The sequence below is a fragment of the Numenius arquata genome, chromosome 18 (assembly GCF_964106895.1).
Source record: "Numenius arquata chromosome 18, bNumArq3.hap1.1, whole genome shotgun sequence".
Lineage (NCBI taxonomy): Eukaryota > Metazoa > Chordata > Aves > Charadriiformes > Scolopacidae > Numenius > Numenius arquata.
Window position 1 is genome coordinate 10,941,566 of NC_133593.1, and position 19,228 is coordinate 10,960,793.

General features: G+C 46.0%; 1 protein-coding gene across 3 annotated transcripts in view; it reads right to left on the bottom strand.

Annotated features, from left to right (window-relative positions):
* ACACA (acetyl-CoA carboxylase alpha) overlaps positions 1-19,228 on the bottom strand; it is a 124,361-nt gene that overhangs the window by 14,827 nt on the left and 90,306 nt on the right. For all 3 annotated transcript variants that reach the window (XM_074160462.1, XM_074160460.1, XM_074160461.1), the window contains 6 exons: positions 14,890-15,033; positions 13,933-14,053; positions 11,397-11,493; positions 7,767-7,863; positions 6,922-7,057; positions 1,150-1,327 (listed from right to left, as the gene is read on the bottom strand). In XM_074160462.1, coding sequence (XP_074016563.1) covers positions 1,150-1,327; positions 6,922-7,057; positions 7,767-7,863; positions 11,397-11,493; positions 13,933-14,053; positions 14,890-15,033 — 773 coding nt within the window. The remainder of the gene's footprint in view (positions 1-1,149; positions 1,328-6,921; positions 7,058-7,766; positions 7,864-11,396; positions 11,494-13,932; positions 14,054-14,889; positions 15,034-19,228) is intronic.

Sequence of the window (19,228 nt, forward strand, 5' to 3'; positions counted from 1 at the left end):
AAGAGAGAACAAGAAATAAAGAATCTTAGCTATTATTTATCCAACACCACAAACGCACACCAGGCTTCACAGAAACAGGTTTACCCAACAGAATTTGGTACAAGCAATGCTCTTCACAGTCTCTTTTAAGCTGTGACCTGAAAGCTCTTTGGAAAGGCAGGTAAGCTTTATGGAACAAACCAATTAACCGGCCATTTTCATTAGAGATCCTGCCCACTTCCCAGGTCAGAGAGAGAGGAGCACGTGATTTGAAACTTGGGCTTGGGAAATAAAATCACTTCAGTCTTTAACCGTGAGGGTGGGAGTAACGAGGAGGAGGAAGGTCAGTGCTGAGGGTGATAGAACAGCAACAGTGATGAGAATTATTACAAACGTGTAACGGTTCCTAGGGACAGGATGACACATTTTGCAAAATAATCTCTTTCTTGGCTGCTGGAGCCCAAGACCTCTAGAGTCCAACTACAGCTCTGCAAACCACACACGGTCCTTCCTGATGTCTTGCAAGGTGGGGAGCTTTATATTCTCCCCCCGGAGCAGCTGCCCAGGAATTCTGCCCTGCTGAGATGGCAGGGGTTGAGAGGACACCCCAACAGCACAAGATTCATGCTGCCCTTCTGTACACCTTCCTTCTATCTGCTACCCCAGCTAGGGCTGGCTTCTTCCTCCCAGTGATTCAGTATCTCTATATGTTAGAGCTGCTTTAAAATATTTTTAGAAACCTGCTTCCAAGATTTGCCCGTAGTTTTATATCCTGAATCACCAGTAACTAGAACTTCACTTACGCAAGTTGTATTTAATTAAAGAAGTGCAATGACCCAAGTGCCGATATGATGGATAGTACAACACTCGGGGATTTTAAAGTAGACACTTACTTACACTTATTTAATTTGCAAAATTGTTTACACGGGCACCTGTTTCAAAGCACAAAGCAGTGTGTGGAAATATCAGAATGGTAAAAAAAAGTCCTAAGCACCAACACTGTGCTTTGTGAATGTCAGTCACGAACCTTCTAAGAGGCTAGCTCACACTGGCTACGGAATTTATCCCATCGATGTCTGGCTCAGGAAACTTCAGCGCCTGGCTCAGCCAGGTAATCATGCCTCAAAGCAGGAAGTTTTAGAGGGAGGAGAAAGCTTCCAGGGGCCGTACCTGCTCTCTCGGTCCGCATACATCTCCATGTGACGAGGGTTAATGGTGGGATCAATCACGGCCCAGGATCCTCCTCTCAGCTCCGCTTGCGGCGGAATGTAAATGAGGACAGGCTGACGATACTCTCTCAGGCCATCCACGATGTAGGCACCAAACTTGAGCACTTGGTCGTACATGTCTGCGGAAAAAAGGACACAGTGCTTGAAGTCCCAGCACGTCAAGGCTTCAGCCCTGCCACGCTGGGTCAAACTGGGGGAAAAATATAGTTATTCAGCTCTTATAACCAGCTCCTGATACAACACTGCCAGCTCTGGCTGGTGTTATCTGGCCCTGAGCAAGATGGACTTGCCATCTTGAAACGAGGTGTTCCCACAGCAGCATCCAAGGAGATGCAAGGAGAACGGAGATGTTCCCACAGCATCCTTCAGCTCCCAGCCACAGGACCTCTACTCCGGAGATCTGCTCTGGTTGCTTCCCACATAACCACATCTAGTCACAAAGCATGGACTGCAGGGTCCTCAGGTCACACCAGTTGGTCCTACACCACATGTCCTGGAGAGAATCCATCCCTTCCTTCCCAGCCAAACCAGTATTTCAGCTGTTCTGGAAGTCAGGTCAGGTATTTCTGCACTTAATATGAGCGCAGCCACCCAATTTCATAGAATCATAGAATGGTTTGGGTTGGAAGGGACCTTAGAGCCCATCCAGTCCCATCCCCTGCCCTGGGCAGGGACACCTCCCACCAGACCAGGTTGCTCCAAGCCCCCTCCAACCTGGCCTTGAACCCCTCCAGGGATGGGGCAGCCACAGCTTCTCTGGGCAACCTGGGCCAGGCTCTCACCACCCTCACAGCAAAGAAGTTCTTCCCAGTATCTAATCTAAATCTCCCCTCTTTCAGTTTAAAACCGTTCCCCCTCGTCCTACGGCTCCACTCCCTCAATTTCAAACTCGACACCACGGACCAGTATCATGGTTCATATAACACGCACGGGGCACCTACCGGCAGCAGACCTTCTGCATATCTTTATAAAAATTAGCGTGTGAGGAGGGTTCAGATGTGAAATAACATTCTTCTCTTCTGGCATTAAAATTTGTTTAAGGCATTTTGCTCAAAATTAATAAGAACAACTCCACTGTGTAAAGACAGTACATTGAAAATATCAGCCCCAAAGGTGATTTAAATAAAAGAGAAAAAGGAAGGCAAAAGAATTTATATGAGATGATATAGTTTATAATGGATATAGTTTGTAATGGAAACAGGCACCCTCATATATATATATTTTGTTACATATAATTATATATAGAAGTATCAAATCAAATACACAAGAAATGAAAAATACTTATTAAGATCATCTAGTCCATCTCTTTGTTCACACAGGACTGTATCCTATGTTTCTTTCCCAGTGCATTTTAAAGCTTTCGTTTAGAAATCCCAAACAATAAATCTACTCCTTCTTTAGGGCCATTTCCACAGCCAAATAGATGAAATCTTCCTCAGTATTCAGCCAAACTTCCCCTCCTTCCCCATCCCCATTAATTTCATATTACTACTCCTTGCACCACCCTACAGAATCCCTCCGCTCCTTTGGGCTTGCTATAAATAGCAGTAGGTTTTTCAGTGGTTTTTTTTTTCACTATAGATACTCATTTCTCATGTCTCCCAGGACGGTATTTCCAGTCCCCTTCATCGGTTTTGTTCTTTGCTTAGCGCCTCCCAGTTTGTCTAATTTTTTCTGGCCGTTACAATACCAGTAGATAGAACAGAAAAACTAAGTGGGCTGCACGTGTGAGCCCTTGGATTCTTTGGGAAAACACACAAGCACTTACATATATATATATGTGTGTGTATATATATATATACACACACTAACATATATAGAGCAAGTGAGAGAGGTGTATATACAGTGTATATATACATATATGTGTGTGTGTATATACATATATATATATATTAGTACCATAGGCACTGATGGGATCTCTCCAGCTCATTTGCAAGGTCATTGTCCAAGTACCCAAGAAAAGGAGTTTCACGTTATTTAAGAAATGTCAAATGCTGATGAAGAGAAGAACAATTTATTTCCTCTAATTGCAAATAAACATAAATTCTGGCAGAGACGGTGGGGACTGAGAACCACACAAAACTAACCTTTTCCTTTGTCCTGAGCAAAGAAAAAGACCTCAAAAGGGGTGACAATTTATTACTAATTACACAATTATTTTATTATGTAGTGCTAGTAATAAACCACTTGAAGTACTTTCAGCTAATTCTAGTGTTAAGAAAATAATTGCTTGATTCAAATTATTTTAACTGAATTAATTCTTTACTAGACATTTTTTACTAGTGCTACATAATAAAATAATTGTGTAATTAGCAATACATTTTTCACTCCTGCCAAGGGTATATATTTTACTCAGGTTAAGTGTAGAAAAAAAGAAGCGCTACTTGTTTGAACAAGGCAGAGGGAGGAGGAGCAGAGAAATTGAGAAAAACTTGATGCTTTCTGTGCGTAGCTCCAGATCTCTCTGGGGGTTACCAGGCGGCCTCAGCAAGGTCAGGGTGGCGTTTCTGTGCCTACAACACTTCCAGGATCCGACCTCCAAAGCTATCCAGAAGCATGAACTTCACTGCTACGGGGTTCTCTACGCAGTTATGCCTTTTGGGATCCTACAAAACAGCACTTAATTTTCCTGGAACATCCCAACAGCCTTAGTGCAATATTTTATATATGGATTTACACCAACTGCTGGCTTCTCTTGTACCTCAAAATCTGCTGCTGCACTTCTGGGGCTACAGATACCCCTTAAAACTTTCCGATCTGGCTGTGAGCTCCTCTGCTGCTCAAATAAGGAAGAGATGATAAATTCAAGTGCCACCCCATGGTGCCACGCACAGCTCCAGGCCATGGAAGCTGCTGAGCTCCCGAGAGGAGCCCAGGGGAACTGCGGTGGCCACAGGCTATGGAGGGTTCCTGCTCTTCTGCAGGGCTTTTTCCTCCCACCATCTCAACCATTCTGTTTGCACACACTTACCCCTTCAGCAAAGTATGGACTCTTAAATAATGTCTGTTTTAAAGAGGTAAAATCTAAGAGTTGATGAAGATCATAAAAATACCACAAATACAACTCCAGACCCCTGCCTGCATTCCCCATACCCCAACACCACAACACACAACCTCCCTGATTTACGTGAATGCTGTGTTTGAGTGTGAAAGTAAGAAACATTTCCCACACTGTGACTATTGTCTCTTATTTGCAGTTTTGCTGAATTCTCTACTCTTACAATGGAAAATAGTGCACCCAGTGTTATTGCTGCAGGTGGTTAACGATGCCAGGTCCCACTGGTGCCCACTGCTCTGGGGCTGAGCTGCCCATACAGCCCGCGTGCAGACTTTATAAACTGTTATTACTGTAACTACTACCCTTACCATGTTTAAAACAAAACCCGACCACTTCCACCACCATCCACGCACAAAGAACCCCGCACACATTTACGGAGCCGCCTGTTTGCACAGCTCCTCTTGCAAAGAAGCTGCTCACGGTGCGACTGGAGAAATTAAATATTATATTTCTGAGCCAGATTTAATTCCTGTACTAGTTTAAATCTCAGCATAATAAGCCACGTGCCAGACAGAAAGGCTGCAGAAGTCCTCTAGAAGAGCAGTGCTGTTCGTTAGCTTCATCCCCTGCCCGCTCAGCTGCTACGCGCAGACATGAGATCTGCTGGAAGCTGTTCTCATTCCCCTGCCCGTGTAAATATTGGCAGTGGGATGCATCGAGCACGCTAGAAAGGCTGCAGACAGCTTTTTGCACTTCCATCGGGTCGGGCAGCGTGCCCTGAACCTCCAAAGCTGGAACGGATCTCATCAGCTTGGCTGGATTATCAGATAGGACCTGAAGGTAAACACCAGGCGTGTGTCGGCTGCAGACACATAATGTCCCTCCCAAACCCATTACATACGGGCGACGCCGTCATTCCACATCCAGGTAATCAGAGATTTAAAACAGCCTTTTCATTCTGCTGATTTTTTTTTTTTTTTATTGTTATTTATAACCTGTCCCAGGAAAAAATAATAAGTAAAACATGAAAAACCAACTGCGAGTGCCCCTGTACACAAGCGGCGCTGCAGTTTAATGTCGCGGGGATTTGCATGCTATCAAACTATTCATGCCGAGTCCAAGACCCTGGTGCTAATTTCCAGTAAATTTCACGCTTGATGTCTCCCCGTCGTGGGTCACTGCCGGTTCGCCTAAATAAACCACTTCCAAATGGCTCCTCCATCTAAATATTCAAGCCAGTTTTTATAATTTAATTTTGCATTATGCTGAATAGCCTTCCGGCCAGATAGAGCTCATTGGGGAAACCACCAATACCATTGTGATACGCCTTTATTTATGTTACTTATTTATTTATTTTACGGCTTGAATTAGACCTCCTAGGCCGACTAGTAAAGAGGGTGGGTTTTTTTTTTTCCTCTCTTCCCCCCCCTCCCCCCTCCACTAATGTCAATTTTCAGCATAGCAAGAGCTGTCTCTAATCTTTTCCTACTCATTACACACAATTTTGGAGTCATTTTACCCACAGTGCAGTCGGCTCCTGGCAGTGTGTTTGTGTGCACTGAGGGGTGGCATAATTGTTTATTTTCCCTCCCTGCATAATCCCCAGCCAGCACTGAAACCAAAACCGCAAACAACTCCCCGAGGAGCCCCGAGAGGGTCAGGAGAGACCAAAATTGCAGGAAAATGCAGGGACCAGGGTGCAAATCTCTGCTCTGCTCTTCCCCCCTCCCCGTGTGGTATGAACATCAGCATCCTCCAGGGACCTTCTCCACCTTGGGCTTCTGGTCTCACCTCCAAAGCTAAACTCAGGAACCCAGCAAAGGGTTCACCAGATCTCAGAACACACTAAGGCAAAATAATATTGTAACTTCACCAAGCGTTCATTCATTAATCAACTACTTCCCCATAAATTGGACAGTAGGTAAGGAAGTCACGGAGGGAGTGCAGTAGCAGCACACGGAGCAGAAACCACCCTGAAAGGTAACAGGTATTTTCCCAAGGAAGTAATTTTGCCACCTTTTGCCATCTTCCACCTTTGCATCTGCAAACTCAAGGGCATTGCTTTGTGTCCTGCGCAGGAGACACTGTCACCCTCCCAGTCCTTCCAGAGCAGGAACTTTCACCGTGTTAGAGCGTCTGTAACTTTTCTTCTGTGTTTGTTAAGTGCCACGTGTCACAAGATGCCGTAATCTTCTACTTATTTAAATTTTATAGTATCAATCTCACATTCTTGGCGCTTCACAAAAATTTCAAGTAGCAATATGTGGTACAAAACTGTAACTGCCGGTATATCAACTGAGCGGTTTTAGAACTTTTCACTTCATACGAACATCACCACCACCCAAAGAGTCACCTGGGAGACAGCCCTCCATACGACAGCATCACAGTGGGAAAAATCGTCAATCAGACAATGTTTCCACTTGACGGAATATGCCTATACATTTTTGATACGCCATAACGTTGGCTTATCCAGCCCTGCTTTTAAACTGAGACAGAAGGACATAAAAGCTTTCTGAGCAGAAGGGGGTTCCTGAGATTAGGGTTTAATTAGCACAGGTTGGCAGCTGGAAATTTTGTTAGCAACTAGACCGCCGTTAACACCCAATTACCTGGTCTCCCTGCAGATGACCTGGCCAATTCCTAGCACTGTGTATGAGGGTACATATAAAAATACAACTGCATTGCTTATTTTGAAAAGAACAAATTGACGGTTACCTTTCATTCCACCGGAGAAGCCTCTCCAGTTCGCAAAGACCATCAGGGGCAGCCCCTCTCGGTTGAAGTCATTGATGGCCTGCGCCGTCTTAAAGGCCGAGTCAGGGAACCACACCTGGCCAGCCTGCTGGATTATCTGTGGGGAACGGACAAGGACTGTTAAGCCTTGAAACACGTTAACAGAAGAGTTAGCATGAAAATATAGAAACGGATGCAGCAAGAGCTGTGATGTGGAATTATATGGAACAAGGAACAATGGAAGTAAATGTGAACAAGGAACACAGCAGCTTCGGATCTGCTCACCCACAGAAAACTCAGGACAATCCTTCTGTCACCAACATCAACGGGAGCGTCCCCATAGGTTTAGCTAAGACAAATAGAGATGGGATGGAAAGCCTGATACTACGACTGCTGTGAGAAGGTGAAGGAGAAGAAGAGAGAGAAAAGGACGTGCAAAGGAAAAAACCCCGAAGAGATGATGCAGGGCCAGAGCTGTGAAATCAGGCAGGAGAAAAGCAAAATGTCAGAGCAAAGCGAGCATGAAACACTCTGGTCACGGCAAGAGAAGAGGGAAATGATTTTTGCTGGCCAGATCTCCTGGGCCCTTGTCCCTGCATCTCACCAAAGTCCCAAGAGAAGCTGGAGAACATGTCTCCTGTACAAATGGCCAACGCAACTGCCCGCTCACTCCTCCCAGCAGCTGCCAGGCATTAGCACCCCACCAAGGAATGGCTATACTTTTTGTCCCCCATTTTTTGGGGAAAAAATCCCATCAAAACAAGCGCTCTTTTCCCCAGAGACATTTGCAGAGGACAAACAAGCCACCGAGCACACGTTCAACCTACCTTGGCCTCCGAGTCCAGGTTTGCAGGATCAGCAGGGATGCTGAGCTCCACCGTTCTCGTTTCTACGGCAACTACTCCTACAGGTATTCCTCCCAGCCTGGCAACAGGCGAGACAAATCAAAATTCATATTTCTACTGTTACACAACTAGACTTTTTTTCCCAATTTGCATCAAAATACTCAAGAGAGACAAATCACGCAAATGGTGGAAGGAGCATTCTGGCCTTTTTGAAGAGCTTAGGCATGTGGAGTAGAATTTACAGTTCTCAAAGCAAAATCTAGTCCTAAAAACTAGCACATACCTCACTAAAAATTAAATAGAATAAACCAAAGCCCAAATTTTGAACGATGTAACTACATCTCCACCACCCTTCACCTGCTACTGTACAGATTTTTATACTGATGGTCTTGCCCATGAAAAATATGCAGACCCCAAGGCTTCCCAAGCCCTGCTTTCAAAAGCATCGTCAGCTGATGAAATGCATCCACAGGCCACATGTCTAAGCCATGCTGATGTCTCAGTCACCCGAAAGACGGGTTTGAAATGTTTGGGTTTGCCCGTCTATCTCCTCCCCGGCCCCTCTGCTGGGGACGCTGGCAAGAGTGAGGAGGGTGCGGGGACAGAGGGATGGGCAGGGAGCGCAGGCACCGGGGAGGATGCTCAGCTCCGCTTTCCGCAGCATCCAACCCCACCGTTAGACAAAAGGCATCTCGCTTGCGATGACAACCGCCTCCTCCCAGGCCGGGAGTCCCAGCAGAGCCTCCGCTCCCTCCTCAGCCACCTCCAGCGGGATGACACGCGCTGCAGGCAGAAGAAGCGACAGGGCCTATGTGCACTGGGGGGTTGAAAATATTCCCATTCACTATGATTAAGAGTCTGCCTAGAAACCCGTAATTGCAGAAGCCGTCTTAAATCGGTAACTTATAACTTCTATATTAGGGCCCATGTGACCTAATAAAGAACATCTTTATCCAAGTATTACAGTTATTTATTGAACTTGAAAACAGCTCAAAACAACTTCTGTTTTCCATTATACTTCATATAAATTTTATCAGGCTAGCACATGAAGATGCTACATCTTGTTTTATAGTGTGTCCCTGGACAAGTTGCCATAGAATAATAAAAGACAATTTACAGCCAACAGCACACATATTCCAAACATACATACAAAAGATGAGTTTTGGCAGCACTTACAGTAACAATCCCAGAAGAATACATTCATATTTGTTTTTTTCAAAATGCCACTGCTTTGGAAAGAAGTCAGTTTCATTTGTATTATATATACCTGCATGTGAGAGTCCAAAGCAACTTGGAATTTGTCAGAAGAAAGGAACTGCACGTGAAGCTGGGCATGGGCCTGGGCAGAGACCTTCTGGCTTTGCCAAATCATTGATTTCCCCGGCCCCCCGGTGTACTGCTAACCTAAAAGCCTTTAAATCATTATACGACGTTGTGAGATAAAACTTTAGAGTGTCAGAGATGGCAGATGAAAATACCAAAGTGTACCAAAAGGTCACAGGACATCTCAAGGTTATGTGCTACGATCAGGAGGAGAGTCAGCAGGTATTTTCGGCTCCTCTCAACAATGTATAAAGATCAGAAAATATTCTGAGTGGAAAGTGGTACCAGCACTCAGCCCCCTGGGACCAGCCGTGCTCAGAGACATGAAAGCCCGAGGCGGCAGAGCTGAGCTGCAGCCCAGGAACCACCTCCTGGCTCTGGCTCCAGCACAGACTGATTGGTACCCAAGGAAACGGGCACGTCTCTCTGTATCACAATCCTCACTACCATAGTCCAAAGGCAGTTCCAAACCCATTAAAGACCCTCTGAAGTCTTAAGAAAAGAGCAAGAGAGGAACATTTTGCTGGAACATAGCTCCTGATGGCCATTTTAGAGCTGTCCAGAGCAGACGCAACCCTCTGAGATGCTGCACATGAGCCCTAGTGAATGCCATAAACTTTACTATCTCACAGTATCACCTCTAGCTCTCTCACCTTCACTAGGAGGACTCTGTAGAGCTGTGGCTTCAAAGAGTATACAACAGAAATGGGAGCTCCCAGCGCCAAATATTCTGGCCCCTCATGTGCTATCAACGTAATGGAGATAAGAAAAAGCAGTGGTTCGTGGCTATACTGGCTGGAGCCCAGCTGGCTGCCCCAGTTGTGCTGTGTGTTTCTCACAGTGGTGTCTCTCCCCGTCTCCCACTGATGCTCTGGTAATCAAAGACAGCATCACTGGGGATGTCCTGGTACTACGGTTGGTCCTTGTGTCACCAGTTTGGTGCAACTAGAATCTGATGGAGTCAGACCCCAGGGGTGGCCACAGGACTCGCAGAAGACCGTAAGCGCTATCAGGTGATTTGGCTGTGGACTGTTGGAACTGTGACACTGAGTGTACAGGTGATGAAAGATCTGAAAATAAAAGATTTTTCTTTGATACAGACTTCTGCTGGGAGCTGAGGCCCCCTGAGCACCCCTCATGCACAGGCACGACCGCATCCCATTAAGGGAACACCTGAAGCCTCCAGGATCCCATTCAGGCACTTCAGGTTTTTTTCCTCCTCTCTCACTCATTAACAAAAAAAAGAACAGGCTGACAATTAACCAAAACCACTGACATCAATTAGGAGCTTGGAGTCTGCTGGAGGCAAGAGTATGAAGCTCTGTTTTGAGAGGAGCGCTTGTGGCAGCCTGAGGAACGAGGAGTGACAAAGGATAAGCATGTGGCATTTGGACAGCTCGAGCACTCGTAGTGGAAACTCAAGGGAGAAAAATGTACTCTTTCAAATGGCTTTATTCTGAGAGGATGTAGACAATCAGCTTGGGAAACTCACAGCGCCATTTTGGAGGGGGCAAAAAACTAAAGAAACTAGAAAAGAGGTGACTGAGGGGTTTTGAGCCCAGCTGTGATTTGCATTCTGTCAAAATGCAGGATCCCTTCTCCAGGCTTCTGCTTCCTGCCAGCCCTGATTGTTCAGGGACCTGCAGCACCGAGAATGCAAATATTTTCAAGGCAGGGATCCACATTACAAGGCAACGGGAACATTTTAGAACCCTGCACAGGTGCCGCATCGCAGCAAGGTAAGGGAGCGACTCCCCTTGGGAGGAGGCGAGAGCCACAGGTCTGCGGAGCTACACATCTCTGCCATCATGAAAAACAGCTAAAATCAGGTGTTGTGGGTGCTGGTTTGGAAAATGCTGCGAGTTATTCCACACGAGCCTCGACGTTAAGCTCTTCTCTATGCAGAGTTTCTTGCAATTTGCTCTAGTTTTAGCGGAACTTTTCTTGCAAGTCAAATAAGATTGCAAAAGGAGAAATCGTGTAAATGCACCTTCAGCTGAGTGCGAGCTGCACGAAAGCCTCCCTGCACCAGGGAACCACACACCGACTGCCAGCATTCCTAACAATCTCTCTCTTTCTGGCTTTTGTGGATGTTAAAGTTGTCACCTCCAAGCAAAAGAGGAGAAACGATCAGACCATGCTTCATTCATGTGGTGAAGAAGTATCCTGTCCAAGTAAGGACTTCTTTTTACTTACAACCATCAGCTTTCAAAGGAGGTTCTAGAAAAAACGCAAAGCGTAACGAAAACTTGATTTCTACAAATGTCTAAAATGCCTCTGAGAATTTACCTTGCTCTCCCAACCACAACTGTCTGCGCCCAGGGCTGCATGATCTCCATGAACGAGCCATTGTCAAAGAAACCACTCAGCCACTGTCCTTTTTGACCTAAAGGGAAGGGAAAAAAATGGAAATATCAGAGGAGGAAGGGAAGAAAGAAGAGAGAATATAAAAGGAGCAACTGAAACTTGCTCCAAATTGCCAACTGGAGAACTTGGCGCTGTCTTTTTATTTATTTATTTTTAAATAGATTATAATACAAGGGAACATTAGACAGCTGAGCATTTGTCTGCCTTCAGCCATCATGTCTTATTTCATTTGCTAGTCTGCATAAAGACAGTCATTTATCAGCAAAAGCATCATTTATTGTTAAACGATGGGGTTCGGATAGCAGAGGGACTTCGCATGCTTTTAAATAAATAACACTGTTTTTTTCAAGACACTACAAACATTTGTCAAAAGGCTGTAAAGTCATTAAAAATGTTTTTCAAAATGCCTCTTTCCATTTTAAAACTTATCTCGTGTTTTTCTCTTGATTCCGCCTAATCTTTCCTTTAAAGAAAGAATGCTGAAGAAACTCAGGAGCTAAATGTAAAAATGTATATGTTATTTTAAAACTAAACCACAAATCCGAGCATGTTTTACACATTCTTCTAGAAAAAGTGAAATGGAGTGCTCTGATACTGAAAACCTACTTGCTCCGTGGAAGACACCAGGTGATGCCCCTCTCCCTAAACCAAAATACACTTTAAGAATCACCGTCCTGGATACTCCCTTGGTGTCAGACCTGTTCTCCTGCCTGAAGAAGGCAGCGACTTCCTAATACTTGAGAGGAATCAAACTGTTCCCGAAGAGCACATTACCGAGATGACTCTGCAGTTCCAAGAGAAATAAACTTTTCCTGACCCATGCAGACAATCAGCTTCTGAGTACGAGGGTTTGATTACCCTGATCACGCTAATTATGAACTAGTATTATTTGCCCCTTATGAAGCCAGTGCAGTGTCAGACTTGGGAGGTTCCTCCTGGATCCCAAACCCCGATATATTGACAATACCTCTACTCCTCCATGTGGAACGGCAGATCTGCGCACTGACAATCCACAAACATCCCTTCAAATAAAATTCTCAGGATGACAATTACCCCTACAGGTACCAGGGTGGCAGGTTACGGTGCATTTCTCTACTTTCTGTGGGTGTTCATTAAGAGGGCACAAAATACACTACAAATGAGTTAAGCCTCACGGTGTCAGTCTCTGCAGCGCATGGCATTGTTCCCACTCTCCAGAGGAAGACCATGGAAGGAAGGCTTTCCAGTATTTTTAGCCTGGACCCTACTGCAGTGAACTTGACAAAGAGCGCCCATCTGGGCTGATTGCTGATGCCGGACCGGGGAGTGATGAGTAAGATCTGCAGACAGCTCTTTCTGCAGTCCTCCATCCTGTATGAGCTGTATAACCCAAAGTCAAGGTGTTGAGATACTCTCCCCACCCAATCACAGAAATCACAGCTCTCTGGGGACACCTGCTTTCCACTGGGGCTTCGTGAAGCTCCGACAAAAAAAACCCACCCCAGACCCCCTCAAAGCCCTCCCAGCTTCACCCCTCGCACACAGCTCCCGAGGAATGCTTTAATCTGAACAAGCACCTCTGCTTCTGCAAACCCAAGTCCAAAACCAATTAAAAGTGGAGATCCAAGCAAGCTAACCTCTGCTGACTTAAACAGGATGGAGAGTGTTTTATCAAGACCAAACTTGTAATTACTGTGTTCTACATTCCTTGCCTCTGTGGCCCCACTGTAAAATGTGACCATCCATTTCAAAATTATCTCTTTATCGTGAGCCCAAAGCTGATCGTTTAGATTCTGGCCTCGTGTCGGGCGTCAGTTTGAAGAATATCACGGCAATATCTCCTCTAATAAATGGCTTTAACTTTTCACCTAGGAGATATCTGCTTTAACTTATCACAGGGAATCATCTGCTTTCCTTAACGCTTCCACTAAATTAAAATCTGAAGTCACTCGATTTGGAAGCCAGCGTTAGCTGCACTCAGACAGCTGGATGAATTACTTGAGAGATGATGAAAAAATATTATCCAAAACCAGAAAACTTAGTTTATCACAAATCTCATTTTAGCCCCCCAAACTCATTAATAACGGCAGGCATAATGGTCACCCAGTTTGCAGCTTGTATGTACACAGGCTGCACAACCCCAAAAGCTTGCATGGGGGTTCAACAGTTTGTGGCGTTTCCAGTTTAATTATTCTCCAAGATCTGCAGAAATACTGTGATTCTTTTAGCGTAAAGGCCTTTGTATATGGACTTTCCTCTGAACCATAAAAAAAGAAAATCTATAAACGTAACCAATAATTGTAAGTGTCCTCAAGCTCTCAGAATTTACATGTGAGTTTTGTATACTACATTTAAATTGTTTAGAACTAATTACTTTATAAGCCCTGAAATATATTTGGACTGCAGACACAAAGCCTCGACAAACAGTCTTGAAACAAGGCGCATTATTGTACATCTTGGCCACCAAAGATCTACGTACTTGGATTTGGGCGTCCAGCCAGCATCCAGCGAGGGTCATAAGGAGTCTTGGTAGGAACAAACTCTATGGGTCTGTCTATAGGATCCTTGACTTTGAGGATAGGAACAGGGCTGTACACGCTCTAAGGGAAAAAGAAGAATATTGAAGGGAGTCATTCTCCTGCAGGGCTTTGCACCAAACACCAGCTCTGAAGGACCTGGTCAGAGCCCTCTTTCCCCCCGACTGCACAACTCTTCAGCTGACAGGACTCCAGAGCCTCAGCAAGAGCCTGAGGAAACTTCCAAGGTGTTCCATGCACTCTCTCAAACCCTCCTTTATCATAGAATCATAGAATGGTTTGGGGGTTGGAAGGGACCTTAAAGATACTTTAGTCCCAACCCCCCTACCATGGGCAGGGACACCTCCCGCTACACCAGTATGGCACAGATCGTACTTCATTTGCTCTTGAACTTCAGGCATCGCCAGCGTTAGCAAGGGGTTGCAATTTAATTTTTGAAAGGTGACCAGGCCACCAGCCTCATTCTATGCACTCTTTCCTGAAGGAAGGTGACCTGCCTGTTCTTGTTGCTGCCTCCCTGGCTGCAGAGCAGCTTACACATATACATCAACCCCTACAAATTACTGCCTCGGAGGGCAACTTTTAGAGTCTTTTCTGTAGGAGACAATCCATTCCTTACATCAAACCCTGCTGCCCAGAGTACCAAGGGGGAGTGCTGTAGAAGTACCCAAGGCAGTGCCAGTCCCCGCATCCCAGTTCCTCCAGCACTTTAACACAAAAATTTTGTGTACTCCAATACCATAATGCTCAACAGCCTTCATCATGGGCCTAAACGACCTTGCCAGGCACCACACAAACCCAGAAAAAGCCCACAGGTACAGAGAAACCTCCCCTCCAAAACCCTGCGAGCAAAGCAAAGAGGTAACGGCACCTTGCAGTGCTGCAGGGCCGGGAATTACCTTTGGCATGTAGGAAAGCCACTGCAGAATAGTATAGACTCCTTCAAAATCATCACACACAGTGCCGTGGGTCACTCCGTTGTTGTGCATGATCTGAATCCCGCCCAGCTGGTTGTTGGAGGTGTAAACTTCCCGACCAAGCACCTTTTGAAAGAAAACCAGGAAAACCATCAGAGGATGGGACGGGACAAGGAGGTGATGACTTAAGTGATAAATAGAAGGCCATCCCTGCAGCAAGGCATGATCACTTCACCACAGGATGGAGCAAACCACTGACAATACACTCTTCCAAGCCCTGTGTGAGGGTAAGATCTTATGAATAGTGATCCCCAAGGGGAACGATACAAGTGGGGAAACTGAGGCAGGGGGCAGTTACTCAATTTAACCTTCCCCAAGCAGCGACGGAGCCGATACGTGACCAAGTCTCCTGGGGGCTGACCCAAGCTCAGCTCACTAATTCAAAATCGCCCTAAGACAACTGGTACGGTGGACCCAGCTAAACCTTTAACTGGGGAAAAAACCCAACACCGTGCATAAAGACGGGTATGGCAAAGATAAAGCCCCACCAGCTCCTTAGAGAGCCTGGAAAGAATAAGACTCTGACTGCTGGGCTTCCAATTCTCCTGCACGGCTCCATCTCTAATCTCAGCCCAGGCACCGCAGCTCTTTTCTCATTCTCCTGCTGTCTCTTTCCATTTGCCCTCTCGCTGACTGATACACTGATCTCTCGGTCACTTGGCTTTCTGCTCCGCTGAGTCCATATTACTAATAACACCTCTGCCACGGCCAGTTTACCTCATGAAGGCAGGAGCACATCATTACAAAATAAACTCATAACTTTGACATTCTAGCAAATACATGCCGTTTGTTATTTTTATGGGTTGAGTCTTTCTAACAGACAGAGGGCATTACGTACCTGCTTCATTTAGATCTTAAGAAACCCCCCTCAAACACACACAACCAACCTGCCCTCCCCCACCAACCAACCAGTGCAGTTTGTTTTAAGAAGAAGGGCCACCCCAGGAGAGGAGTAGCCCTGGGCGACCAGGTCCTCATGGAAGGGATGCTCAGGTCTGACTTCATCCTCATCCTCATCCTGACATCCTACAATGAGTGCTCGGGACATAAATCATCTCACTCGCACTAAACGGGTACTCCACATTTCTCAGGATTTGATCTTTGGGGCTGAAAGTAAGGAGGTGCTAGAGGGGTATGGAAATAGAAAAATTTGATCTGGTTATGACAGTGGCCCAGTTCGCTTCTTTCTTGCACGACATCAGTTAATCACAGCTGGGGTGAGGGAGCCGCTGTGCCCATCTAAAGCTTTGCCTGACCGGTACGGCACAACGCTAGCATTTGCTAACTCAAATTTATTTTCCTCTGGAGGAGGAAAAGCATCTCACAAAACTCAGCATTTTACAAGCACTGGAGGACTCTCACAAAACTCCCGTGAGACAGGTGCCAGTCGAGGTTTACGTACAGAAGAAACCGAGGCACAGAAATTACACAACTAGCCCCAAAATTCAGAAATCAACGTCATCATTGACAGATTGATCACAGAGACGTTCCTGGGTCTCCCTTCTGAGCTCAAACACCTTCATCTTCCTCTGACAAAATCAGAGCTACAAAAAGGCATGGCAGAAAAGACAGCAGCATAGATTTAGGTTCAAGGGAAAGAAATGCACAGGCCTCTGGATGCCAGGCCCAAGCCTAGCTAAATGCCTTCCACAGAGGAAAATAAAAATAAAGAGGATTTAAACTCCCCATCTATGAACTAATGCAAACGTATGTACATGCAAAATGGGCCTCTGCTGCTGCTTATCTAGAGACACTGTAGACAGCTCAGGTTTACCACTGCTGACAGGCAATGAAAACAGTCTAATATACCGCCTGCTCTCGCCCTTAAATCCCTTTTTGGAGATCAAGATAAATATGCAGCTCCTTTTCCCGAGTGCTCCAGACATTTCAGTGAAGTGGCAGAGCATTGTGAGGGGCTGTGCAGACGAAATCCCTCTGTAATACCCAGCCAGCGCAGTATTTACTTGTCAGGGTTTGTCAGCAAAGGCAAACGCAGTCCCAGGCTGCATTTAGAAGTTCTGCCAACCAGCGCTGGCTGCTGTCACGTGTGTGACATGTCTGTCCACACGTGTGCCCAGGGCAGCGGGAGGGACATGTAACACGGGCACAGGCCCAGAATTAAGCCCAGTCCAAAAGCAGAACAAGCTGGTCCAGTCCCTGCACCGAAACCCTGCAGCCAAGGGGTTAAGGATGCTGTTTGCCAGGGCCACCGAGTGCTGGTCCCCAACCTGCTTCTGCAGGGGTGCACTTCTGTCTTCTCAGGAGCCACCAGAGATCCTGCCAGCTTCTTCCCCACACAGCGCTGCGGAGGGAATTGGGTGCCAGAGGTTAAAAGGCACCGAAGGGCTAGCCAGCTTAGAGACAATGATCATTGGGCTTGAGGAAAAAATGAAGGCAATAGCTCATCCATTCAGCTCCGCTAACCACCTCATCGCTGACCTCAGAGGACTACATTTTTAAAGGCTGACAAGTAATTCAATCTCCAATTAACAATCTTAAATGGTGCAATGCATATTGCTGTATAAATGTTTCTGCAAAAAAATATCCAAGGGTGAAAGAGAATACATCGGCTGGGGAAGCACAAACCCAATGCTTCTGCAATTAAAGGATTTGGATGTTCCTCAATGAGACACGTGGTCAAGCGGGGCACAAGTGCGTTTAGAAACGTTGCCAAATCAGGTAGAGAAGCAACGCTAGAAACAAACTTGTGGGAGAAAAGGCTGCACGGGATTAAACCCTGTATCTGACACGATCAGGATCTGTCAAAAGGGTAAACTTCAAACCCTGAGAGTTTGGGTCCGAGGAGGCACAGGGAGTCCCACGGAGCAGGGGGTGAAGAAGTGACAGTAGCATTAGCCCAAGGCTTGTAGGAGGAGGGTGTTTAATGACCGAACATGTGCATGGAAGGGTTAAGCCTGCAAAGCAGCCCCTTCCTAGCAGGAAGGCTACTGGCACTCAAGGGAATTGTCACAGATGCAGCCACCAGAGCCAGCTGCCATAGACCAGCAAGGTCCATCAAGAGCGGTAGGAAAGCTCCAGGTTCCAGGATTTTAAAACTGATACACAATCCACATATACCTGAATACTGGCAATATTTGATCTTGTGCTTAATCTGATGGCAACAACACAAAAAAGGAGCAGCCACGAACAGCAAAGCACCAGACAGTAAGCTTCTGGCAGCAGAAAACTGGCTTTAACTTAAATTCTTGCCACCCCATGAAAGCTCAGAAACCCAGAAACCATGTTTCTGTCACCTGGAGTTTGACACAGTGCCAGTCAAAGGCAGCTGCTGTGAGCAACTGGCCCCACACAGAGATCCCAAACTTGTCCCAAAGCAGGGCACGGACCAGGGGACACGGGACAAAACACTTCCTCTGTGCCCCATCTTCAACATCAGCCTGGGGTTGGAAGGCAACGTTGGTCCTAGAGCTACATGAGCTAAAGCTCAGCCCGTGATTGAAAGAACACACACTATGTGTCTTTGAGACAATGCAATCTTCGATAGCACATGCTTACAAAATCCAGGGGCATTATTGTCAGCACTTATTCCATTTGGCCCTCCAAGAGCCACGCTCCCACCCATAATGAGAAACCACATTTCTTTTTACTTGAGAGGATCTTTTGGGAAGTACAAAGGAGAGCCGGGATTCTAGCAGCCTTTTCAGCCTTTAAAAGGCTGTCCTCAACAGGTTTATAGGCATGTCATCTGCATATTAATCATTTTCTAGCACTCAGACCTGTGCTGACCAGCTGCTTTCTCTCTGCCCCTTTTCAGAAGCTGAGCTCCAGTTAGTCGAGACGTCGACTGCGGAGCTGGTCTGGCTGCAACCTGGATTGGCTCGTGCTGCACCAAAGATGAAGGATCTGAAAAACTGACAGCAGCGGGTCTGAATGGGAATCATTATGTAACATAAGTGCTGTTATTATTCAGAGCATATCATGTGTTTATATCAAATATAAGTGCCAGATTTTTATCCGAATAATTTCAATAATTGCAATTCCCATCCCACCATTTATATTATCTGCCAGCAACCTGAAGCAGAAAAGGCACATGCACATACTATAAATAGCCTATTTTTCATAAACAGGCAGAAATGATCAGAATGAATGTCTCATCAGAAAACATGATGTAGGGAACTTAAAACCCGACTGCTATTATGTGCAGTCAAGCCTCAACATATCTTACAGCCTTCGTTTCTGTCCCTCGGCTCTTCCCCCCACACGGATGGTGCCGCCGAAGGGTGGGCCAGCAGCAGCGTGG